The sequence below is a fragment of the Camelina sativa genome, chromosome 11 (assembly GCF_000633955.1).
Source record: "Camelina sativa cultivar DH55 chromosome 11, Cs, whole genome shotgun sequence".
Classification (NCBI taxonomy): Eukaryota; Viridiplantae; Streptophyta; class Magnoliopsida; order Brassicales; family Brassicaceae; genus Camelina; species Camelina sativa.
The window spans coordinates 49,597,921-49,608,687 of NC_025695.1; the positions used below are offsets into that span (position 1 = coordinate 49,597,921).

Sequence of the window (10,767 nt, forward strand, 5' to 3'; positions counted from 1 at the left end):
TTCGGAAACAAGTTAAGTTCCACATTCAAATAAAGACACCTAATTGTTCTTGGACAACAAAACAGATACGAAACCCACATAATACATACGACGAGTCTTAGATCATTTTTCAAGTTTCAATCTGGGGAACATAACATCATCATATGTGTCACGACTGAAGTAGATTTCAAGCAACAAGCATGTTTGAAGATAAAACTCAAGAAGTCTCTATCTTCTTGTTCCACACTTTTGTACCCTTTAAACTTGAAAGTCTCAAGACTATTCAAGAAACATGTAGGAACGGATCCCTGATTATTGCTCGAGCTAACCGGTTCATACTCACCACGAATTTCTTGGAACTGAGATTAAAAAAAATGAAGAAGGATTAAAATCGCAGCAATATACCATACTAAGCTTTACCGCAAAATAGTTGACGGAGAAACACTTACATGATCAACCTCGAGATGGAGGACTCGCAGGTTCGGAGAATCTTTAAGCAAGTTGACAAGTAACTTTGACCAATTCTGGCTGGATATATATAGCTCCAAAGTTTCAAGCTGACTGAAGACAATACCATCTGGATACACATTCTGCAGACAGAACGCAATAACAAAAGAAATGAAACTCAAGAAAATCCGATTCCATGTTCTAAGTGAAATAATGAGACTGAAAACTTGTGGACTGATGGAAATATATATTACCCCTTTTATACTGTTTAATGTCATGCTTAATGATAAACGTTTGACATTAGTGATTGATTTGAGAAGCCTTTCAGAATCTTTCTCAGTATCTCCCAGTAGAATGATACTTGCCTCTTCAAGCTCTGGCATATGCTCAATCAAATAGGGGCTCGGACTTCTTTGATCCACAACATCAAAAGACTTCAAAGAAGGTGTAACTATCACACACCCATCAGAAGAACAATCTGTAGTTATACATAAAGATAAACGCTGCAAGGATGGGACAATGATAACCAACTTTCTCAGATTGTCATAGTCAATCATCAGATCTTCAAGAACAGGGCAATACGATAGAAGCAGTCGAAGAGATTCGTCGTTTGAGTATGTCACACATCGAAGTTGCAAAGTTTTCAAGGAAGGGAGACAAACCGTTCCAGGAACATCCACAAGAATCGTACCGCCTTGGAGTTTCAAAGTCACGAGTGACTTCAAGGAATACAAACTACACGGCAATGATACATTGTTGTCATAGTTGTTTGACTCTTCTAGGTCAATACTCAGATATTCAAGAGCAGGGCAATAGGACAGAAGCAGTGGAAGAGAATCTTCGTTTGAGTATGTTACAGATTCAAGTTGCAAAGTTTTCAAGCAAGAGAGACAAACCGTTGGAGGAACATCCACAAAAATATCCCGGCCGCAAAGATCCAGTGTCACGAGCGAGTTGCAGGAATACAAACTACAGGGCAATGATACAAAAGGTTGCAGATGGGTAGAATATAAATCGATACTTATACTTAGCTCACGCACGCAACGAGAAACTGCAGTTCCAACCCACGAATCCAAATCCTCAGGTTGAATTGCTCCATGCTTAGAGCGAAGGCGCAGGCTTTCGATGATAGGGGCTTTGTGTATTGGCAGGTTCTTGGCAATAAAATCCCTCAGGCATGCATACTTGAACGAGTAAATTCGAACTCGAGTTCAGGCAGCCACATCCAAAGAAACTCCCACTGTTTCGACAAAACGCTAGTGGATACAGCTTCCTTTGTTGGAAGAAACGATAATATCTTCAACAGCAGTTCATCAGACAAGTCACTGATTCTAGCCATATCACTTTACAAACCCCCCACAAGATACTGTCACACACTTTACAGAACTTTGGGGTTTTCTGATCCTAAAAACAAAAATCACAAGAAAACACCATAAGACAAAAAAAAAGAGATCTGTCGGAAGGCAACCAAACAGTGAAAATAAAGCCACAACAACAGAAGGAAGAACAGAACCAAAAATAAACAAACCTAGAAATTTCAGATGATTGACTTAGAGTGGAGTGGAGGCGCCCCGAAGAACTGTAAACCCAATTCAGCTCTAAATAGACAAGACTGTAGGGTAAGGATCTATAAGACGAATCGAAAAAGAGAGGAGAAGGAGCCAGGAGGTGGTTTATCAGGGAATTGTCGGAATCTTAGAATTTTTCACCGGTCAGTCGGTCACTACCCCCACTCATCAGACTGTTTGGTTTCCCTTTTAGCAAATGGTTTAATAAATATCTGATGGGCCTCGTACTACTGGGCCAGTCTTCATTCTTTTCTTTCTCAGAAAGAATCATGTAAATTTTTAATATTTTCTTTCACATAACGACTTCTCTTGTTATTATTTATTTATTTTTGTTTTTTTCTTGCCATGAGCTGTGGGACACATCACCTTTTAAAGAAGAAGGCACCAAATGCCATTAGGGAAATTAAGAAGTTTAGCAGAGAAAGCTATGGGGACTAAGTTAACGTCCTTAGTTAGGGTAGTAGACGTGAAACTGAACAAGAAAATCTGGAGCAGAGGAATGAGAGGTCCACCAAGGTGGATTAGACGATATAGTTAACTCACATGATAGATAAATAAAAGGGTTTGTTAGTATTTTAGTATGTTTTTGAAACTTAATTGTCTGAAACATACATACACTGTTTATAATAGAGAAACACCCTAGAGGATAGTAGAAATAGAATTCTAAGTGGGATCCAAAGTAAGGAAGAACATTACTAAAAAGTTCTTGTCAATAATTTTGGAAAGAAAGAGGAGAGAGAGGGGGAAAGCGGAGAAATAGGAGAGAGAGGGAGTGGGTTTGATTTTATTTTTTAAATTTAAATTTTTTTTTCTTTATTATATGTTCCCAACAATCTAAAACAAAAATGCTGACTAATTAAAATTTGTTTTTTTTAAATTATAAAGATATATAAAAATCTATGCTTTTTAATTTACAATTTGATATGCATCTTGTTTGATGATTTTATTTGATAATGTTAAATAATTTTTACAAATTTTGTATCCCGTACCCCTTATTAAGTGTACAGATGTCTGTACACATTATTAAAAGTACATATGTCTGTACACATTATTAAGAGTACATATGTCTGTACACATTATTAGGAGTACATATGTAATTTTTATAAAACCATTGCAATACAAACATTTGTACAAGCATCTAGAACCCAAAGAATTAAAAAAGTTACATATGTACACTTAATAATATGTAGTGACATTTACACAGGTGTATAGACATCCATACACTTAAAAATGTGTACGGATCCAAAAAATATATATAATTTATTTAAAAATTATTAAACAAAATTTATATCAAATTGTAAAGAAAAAATATAAATTTTTTTGTATTTAAAAAGTTTTCTAAAAAAAAATTACATTAACAATTATTTGAAAAATCAAGAAATGGAAAGAAAAAGAGAGCTAGATACAATGGCATAAATGTAATTAAAAAAAAAAATTAAATGACAAAAAAGACTGAGAAAATAGACAGACATGGGTTTTTCCAATTATAAATATTGATTGTATATTCTTCTTAGTTATGTTTGAAAAATCTATTATTTTACCAAATATCTCTAAATAAAAGCACGGAGATGGAGCTTCCATCATGGGCTTCAGATTTTCTCTCGGTTCAGTTCAACATGAGGATACATTTAATTACAAAGAGGAAAAAAGAGGAAAAGGAAAGAGTAAGATTTAAATACATTTATAGGAAAATAAGACTATTGAACAAATAAAGAAACACTTACGATGACCGTCGGATCTTAACAAAATCAACGGTTGGTATTGGTTTTTCCTTTTGACCCTTGTATTATTCTGAAGTTGGATTATCATATCAGTAAGTGACAAACCAACTTAAATTTTAAATTTGACTGTTGACTACTAAATTTAATTACATAGAGCAAAAGAAAGAAAAGAAAAAAGTAAGATTTAAACACATTTATAGGAAAAATAAGATTATTGAACAAAATACAAGTATCTCTGTCTGTGGACTGTGGTGAAATAACCAATCTATCTAATCCTAGTCACATTAAGCGATAAAGAAACACTTACGATGACCGTCAGATCTTAATAAAATCAACGGTTGGCCCTTTCGTTTTGACCCTTGTATTTCTCTCCATTTGTTATAATAATAAATGTCCTCCACGGCCACACCTGTCAGAAAAAAAAGACATCTGAAGCTCGACGACGACCACTTTGCCATGGCGAAACCCATTCTGTCTTTATTGAAAGCAGCAGTTTGTGTTATTATTGTTTCTGTTCTGCGGCTGTCGGTCGAGAGCGTCAACGGCGAACGATACGTGAAGTACGGCACCGAAGCTAGAGTGGTTCCGGGGAAACTAAATGTTCATCTTGTTCCGCATTCGCATGACGATGTCGGATGGCTGAAAACCGTTGATCAGTACTATCTAGGATCAAACAACAGTATCCAGGTTTATATACGTTTATTTAAAGTATAGAGAGAATATATTAATCATCATATATATATATATATATATGTAATTATGGATACAAAAGAACATATATACGTACGTACTATTTATATATGAGATATCCTCAATGAGACAATGACTCGTGATTTTGATCAGAACGCTTGCGTGAGGAACGTGCTGGAATCTGTCGTGGATTCTTTACTTCGCGATCCCAATAGAAAGTTTGTCTTTGGGGAAATGGTAAACTAAAAAATTTGCTTTACATTAATTACAATACTGCTTTAATTATAATGAGGATTAATTTGACCATATAAACCATATATTGTTTTCTTCCTCTCTCAATGTGATTAATTATGTCATGGAAAAAGGCATTCTTTACGCGTTGGTGGGAAGAACAAAGCCCCGAGATACAGAAGCAAGTGAAGAGACTTGTGAAATCCGGGCAACTTGAGTTTGTGTAAGTTGTTGTTGTTTCATCAGGACATTTTTGGGGCTAGTACTTAAAGAGATACACAATTCACAGAACCAATTTTTAATGTGGTGTGGCAGAAATGGAGGATGGAGTATGAATGATGAAGCAACGTGCCATTACATAGATATGATAGACCAAACCACAAGGGGGCATCGCTTCATAAAGCTACATTTCAATACAACGCCTCGTGCTGCTTGGCAAATCGACCCCTTTGGTCATTCCTCTGTCCAAGCTTACCTACTCGGAGCAGAGTTAGGGTTGGACTCTCTGCATTTCGCGAGAATTGATTACCAAGACAGAGAAAAGCGTAAGGCCGAGAAATCACTGGAAGTCATCTGGAGAGGATCCAAAACTTTAGCTTCTTCTTCTCAGATCTTCACCAATATCTTTCTTGTTCATTACGGCCCTCCCACTGGCTTTCACTATGAAGTCAGCGATGATTACGTCCCCATCCAGGTTCGCTTCTTCCCCCTCTCTCCTTCTTTCTCTTTTAGGTAATCCCATCGATTCACTGGTAACTATTTTGCAGGACGACCCTGGTTCCGATGGCTATAACATCAAGGAGGCGGTTGATAATTTCGTCAATGCTTCTCTGGTTTATGTAATTAGTCTCTGAGAATTCTTTATTTATATCTGATGGTTGTGAAAGTGTGTAAGCTTGGATTATTCTGAAGTCAACGTGATCATAATCATAATAGGCCAATGTGAGTCGAGGGAACCATGTGATGTGGACGATGGGTGATGATTTTCAGTACCAGTTCGCCGAGTCTTGGTTCAGACAGATGGACAGACTTATCCATTATGTTAACAAGGTTTTCATTTCCATGTCTCTTGCATGCTCAATCAATCTTTGCTGTCTCGGTTTCTCATTAATCCTATTCAACAATTCCACAGGATGGGCGTGTCAACGCCTTGTACTCCACACCATCTCTCTATGTTGATGCCAAGAACGATGCCAATGTTACTTGGCCTCTTAAGACTGATGACTTTTTCCCGTGAGTGACTTTACTGAAATGTATTTACATTCCTAGCTACCATCAACATCTTACTTTCTCTACTCGTGCAGATACGCGGATCGGGCATATGCTTACTGGACTGGCTACTTCTCCAGCCGTCCTGCTTTTAAACGATATGTTCGGGTTCTTAGCGGATACTACTTGGTATCAAACTGCATCCTGGCCGGAGTCCCATCTCACTTTTCCTAGTTTAAATAATTCTAACATGAACCATGGCCTTGCATTATGGCTTTTTTTTCTTTCTTTTCTCTCCCAATTAGGCTGCAAGGCAACTTGAATTTCTGGTGGGCAAGAAATCTGGAGGTCCAAACACTTGCAGTCTTGGGGATGCTTTAGGGATAGCGCAGCACCATGATGCTGTCACTGGAACTGCCAAGCAGCATGTAACTAATGATTACATGAAACGCCTAGCTCTTGGTGCTTCTGAGGTAAGATCACTATGGGGAATAATTCTGTGTCAAAACACTGCTCTTACTTTTTAATTTGCTCTGTCCTTGTTTATCAGTAATTGACTTCATCATAAATTTCATAGGCAGAAGCAGTGGTGAATTCTGCACTTGCATGCTTACTGAACAAGGAACCAAAAGGTGCCTGTACAAAGCCTGCAATAGCATTCAGCCAGGTTATACATCCTACAAACTCGGTTTAGTGAACAATCAAGTTCATGGTGATGACTGATGTGGAATATTATGACTGGTTATTTGCCTCTTGGAACCAAATGAGCAGTGCTCTTTGATGAATATCAGCTATTGCCCAGCGACAGAAGAAACCATTCCAGGCCAAAAGAGCTTGGTAATTCCATCACATCTCTATTCTCTCAACATTACTTTAAGATACATAGCTTATGTTTTGCGTGGAACTAATCTCACTGTTTGATCTTCAGATTCTGGTGGCCTATAACTCCCTTGGATGGAATCGTACAGAAATCATCAGGATACCGGTCAGTCATATTTCATGCCTCTGTTTCCATTTGGATCATTTTATTTATATGTTTTACTAATTAAGAGCGACGTTATATATGCATGCACCAGGTCAATGATGCAGGCCTAAGCGTGGAAGATTCATCTGGAAACACCCTTGATGCTCAATACATCCCCATGGATAATGTCACGAGCAACCTCAGAAAATTCTACACAAATGCTTATCTTGGAATATCTTCAACGCAGATTCCAAAGTATTGGCTCGTGTTTAATGCAACAGTGCCGCCACTTGGTTGGAACACCTTCTTCATATCTAAAAAAGCATCCCCACAAGGTATGGAGATATATATATATATATATGCTAGGCTAGCTGTAAGATTTCGATAGAATGTGCCTTTCCCTCATGATTCTCTTTTCTTATGATGCATCATGCATGATATATAAAGGAAGCAGCAATCACACACACACTTCTTCAGTGATGCTTAGTCCGGCGAACAAAACGACTGAAATTGGTCCAGGAAATCTAAAGATGATAATTTCTTCAGACTCTGGTCTTCTAGAGCGGATGTACAACTCCAGAACAGGAGTAATGAATGTTTCCTTTTATTTATTCCTTTTCACTGATTTTTTTCAAACACAATTGCTTTTAACATATATATATATATTTCTGTCAGGCTGACATAATGATGGATCAGAACTATTTCTGGTATGCTTCGAATGTGGGCGATGAAAAAGATCCCCAGGTTTCCGGTGCATATATTTTTCGACCAAACGGTTCCTTGGCTTATCCTGTTTCTTCGTCGAAAGTGAGTCAGTCCTTTTCAATACATTCACAACTTGATGCTGAGTTCTATCCACAGGATATTAGATCAAAACTCTCTAGTTTTCCTACACACAAACTCTCTATGAAGAAGATAATAGTCTTTGTATTCCTCATTTTCATATAGACCCATGAAATATGTGATAGTAGAAGTAATATAAATAATTCATATAGTAAGTACTTGTTTGGAAGATATGGACCGTGACTGATGCTTTCATTGGCAATACTGGTTTACTCACATATGGTAATGTGCAGTCAAAGTTGCAGATTGTGCGAGGGCCTTTAGTAGATGAGGTGCACCAGCAGTTTAGTCCTTGGGTGACGCAGGTAATTAGTCATATTTTGTGGTAGTTGTAATTCCATATTCAAATTGTACTATTAATAGCTAGCTAGCTGCTGCAGCAGCAGCAATTGATGGCTAGATATCAATTATTAGAATCCTGTACATGTTGATGCATACTTGTGTTACCCTAGGTGATAAGACTGTACAAAGATAAAGAGCACGCCGAGTTTGAGTTCACTGTAAGTGGTCTCTCCAAAACTCTAATGATCAGGTTCTTTTGTGTGTTTGTTTTTTTGGGATAAAAAAGATCCTTAAAGCTCATTCTCTTTAGCAGATTGGTCCAATTCCTGTTAGTAACAGTGATCTAATAGGGAAAGAGATTATCACGCGAATGGTAACAAATATGAGTACAGATAAGGCGTTCTATACTGACTCTAACGGAAGAGACTTTCTGAAACGGGTACCCTGAATTTCCAATAAAATTGTGTTTCCGGGTTGCAATAAAAATATGGTCCATACTGACATTGTATCTGAGAATAGAAAGTACACTCTATTAATGCAGGTCAGGGATAAACGAACAGACTGGCTTCTCGAAGTGAATGAGCCAATAGCAGGAAACTACTACCCGGTAAAAACTATTAAATATGCTGCAGGTAGGTAGCAGAATAGATTGTGGGATGGCTTTGCAGTGTTAACGCATAGTTAGTGTGATTATTGTTCAGCTTACTCTTGGAATGTACATAAAAGACGAGAAAGCAGAGTTGTCGGTGTTGGTTGACCGGGCTACTGGGGGTGCTAGTATTAAGGACGGTGAAATAGAGTTGATGCTTCACAGGTTCCAAATTTCATCACTAGTTCTATATTGTAAAAAAAGAAAGAAAGAAAGAAAGAAACAGTATTATTAATGTGTGGTTGTGTGAACATATGGAAACAGGAGTATGTGCATGGATGACTCGAGAGGAGTAGAGGAGAGCCTTGCGGAAACTGTGTGCGTGAATAATACCTGCGCAGGATTAACGGTATGATCAATAGTCAATTGTGAAACTGTGTGTGTAATGTTTTGGTCCACCAGGAAAAAAATCATCTTGATCTCCATGCAAACTTGTGTAAAAAAGCACAGGTTCGTGGGAAATACTATGTAAGCATAAACAAAGTAGGAAAAGGAGGGCGGTGGAGACGAGAGACTGGGCAGGAAATATACTCCCCTCTTGTAATGGCATTCGCACAGGAGAACAAGGAGAACTGGAAAGCCTCCAACACTGTGAAAGGTTATGCCATGGATCCTCTGTACACCTTGCCTCAAAACATTGCTATCATCACTCTTGAGGAGTTAGATCATGGGAAAGTCCTTCTCCGCCTGGCTCATCTCTACGAGGTACGTACATGAGCTTGTTGTTGATGATGTTCTTGAATTGAGCTATATATATATTGACAGTATGCTGATTGAAAGTGAGTGTTTTGTTGTTTGTTTACAAGGCTGGAGAAGACAGTGATAACTCGAAAATGGGTAAAGTTGAGCTGAAGAAGTTGTTTTCCGGGAAAATGGTAAGAAAAACACTTGCTCTTACTTACGTAAGAAGGTATCAGGGACGTGGATGTGAATGAATGATTGATTTGAAATTTGCAGATAAAAGAAGTGAAAGAAATGAGTTTGTCGGGAAATCAAGAGAAGGCAAAGATGAAGGAGAAGATGAAGTGGAAAGTGGAAGGGGATCATGAGGAACAGTCATCATCAGCCCACCCGGAAAGAGGGGGAGCCGTTGACAAGTCAAGTTTACAAGTAGAGCTTGGTCCCATGGAGATTCGTACATTTGTGCTTCAATTTTCTCAGAAACAACAACAACAACGTCGGAGGAGAAAGATGTTTGTGGGATGATTTCATTGCATTGCGCAAGGCAAAAGTATCTTCATAAAATGTTTTTGGTTTTTGTTGTTGGTTGCATTATCAAATCAAATGAAGAAAATGTCAAGAGTCCCTCTCCCCTTCAACAGTTCATTCATCAACGGTAATCATATAAAACGCGCGGGAGGAAACTTGATGTAATTTAAAAATAGACCCATTAGAGGAAACTGGGCTGCACAGCTAGAAGAAGCTGAAATTGATGCCATTGTGGCCGAAATCGAAGCTGAAAAGGCAGCTGCAGAAGCAGCCAAGAAAGGTCCTCCAATGGATACTTCTTGATAAGACAATACAGCTCCTTTGCTCTCCAATCTCAGTTATGTACTTTTTTGACATTTGGTTGGAGGACATTTCTAGGTTGATTAGATTAGGTATCTCTCTACTTCGAGTAATTGTTTTCGTTTGTTGGTTGTTTGTCCCTTCTTAACCTTGTATGATGATACCTCTAAAACCAGGACTAGTTAACTACTAACTCTGATTAAAATCTGCATTTTTTATTTTCTTTTTCTTTGAGTGGGTTTTAGTTGTATCTCTCTAATACATCTATTGTATATAAAGGTTTAACATATCTAGTCTTCTTTGCAAGTTTAGAAATATTAACGTGAGAGAGACATATTCTCTCAGAAAACAAAACCAATGTCTCTTGATTATTAGGTTTTAAAGCAAAATCAAGGCGAATCTTTGATCAAAATTCTAAATGCAGTATATGGTCTGTATCATCAATGAACATGTATTGGCTATAAACGGTTTTCGACATATGTCAAAAAAACAAACAAAGTAGGTAATAAATTCTTGACCGGGCGGGCAGCATTGAACTCGTTTCCTCTTCCAAATTTTGCAGCCGTTGAAACTCTCTTTCAGTTCCTAAAAAGCCCTCCGTCGTCGTCCGGCAATTGTTGTAATAACATGAAGGCAAAGCCTTGCTTGTTGTCTGTGCTAAAAAAAAAAAAAAAA

The 10,767-nt window shown here is 37.7% G+C and overlaps 2 protein-coding genes and 1 pseudogene across 2 annotated transcripts in view; 1 reads left to right on the forward strand and 2 right to left on the reverse strand.

Annotated features, from left to right (window-relative positions):
• On the reverse strand, positions 1-2,167 carry LOC104729113 (annotated as a pseudogene).
• On the forward strand, positions 4,144-10,296 carry LOC104727424 (probable alpha-mannosidase At5g66150). The gene is made up of 24 exons (XM_010446530.1): positions 4,144-4,402; positions 4,559-4,642; positions 4,771-4,859; positions 4,952-5,330; positions 5,404-5,475; positions 5,573-5,686; positions 5,769-5,869; positions 5,941-6,034; positions 6,151-6,318; positions 6,423-6,512; positions 6,617-6,682; positions 6,774-6,830; positions 6,922-7,144; positions 7,257-7,396; positions 7,485-7,616; positions 7,886-7,957; positions 8,105-8,152; positions 8,248-8,373; positions 8,476-8,541; positions 8,636-8,748; positions 8,848-8,932; positions 9,034-9,288; positions 9,390-9,458; positions 9,541-10,296. Exons 1-24 carry the CDS (start codon positions 4,172-4,174, stop codon positions 9,787-9,789), a joined length of 3,123 nt encoding a protein of 1,040 aa, XP_010444832.1. The 5' UTR covers positions 4,144-4,171; the 3' UTR covers positions 9,790-10,296.
• Positions 10,527-10,767, reverse strand: part of LOC104727425 (cell cycle checkpoint protein RAD17-like) — a 6,537-nt gene continuing 6,296 nt past the window's right edge. The window contains exon 14 of the transcript XR_758207.2: positions 10,527-10,744. The gene's annotated coding sequence lies outside the window, so the exon portion shown is untranslated. The remainder of the gene's footprint in view (positions 10,745-10,767) is intronic.

Coding starts and splice junctions, on each gene's coding strand:
- LOC104727424 (XM_010446530.1), top strand. CDS start 4,172: ATGGCGAAACCCATTCTGTCTTTATTGAAAGCAGCAGTTTGTGTTATT. Junction 5,331..5,403: donor ATGATTACGTCCCCATCCAG/GTTCGCTTCTTC, acceptor ACTATTTTGCAG/GACGACCCTGGTTCCGATGG. Junction 7,617..7,885: donor ATCCTGTTTCTTCGTCGAAA/GTGAGTCAGTCC, acceptor GGTAATGTGCAG/TCAAAGTTGCAGATTGTGCG.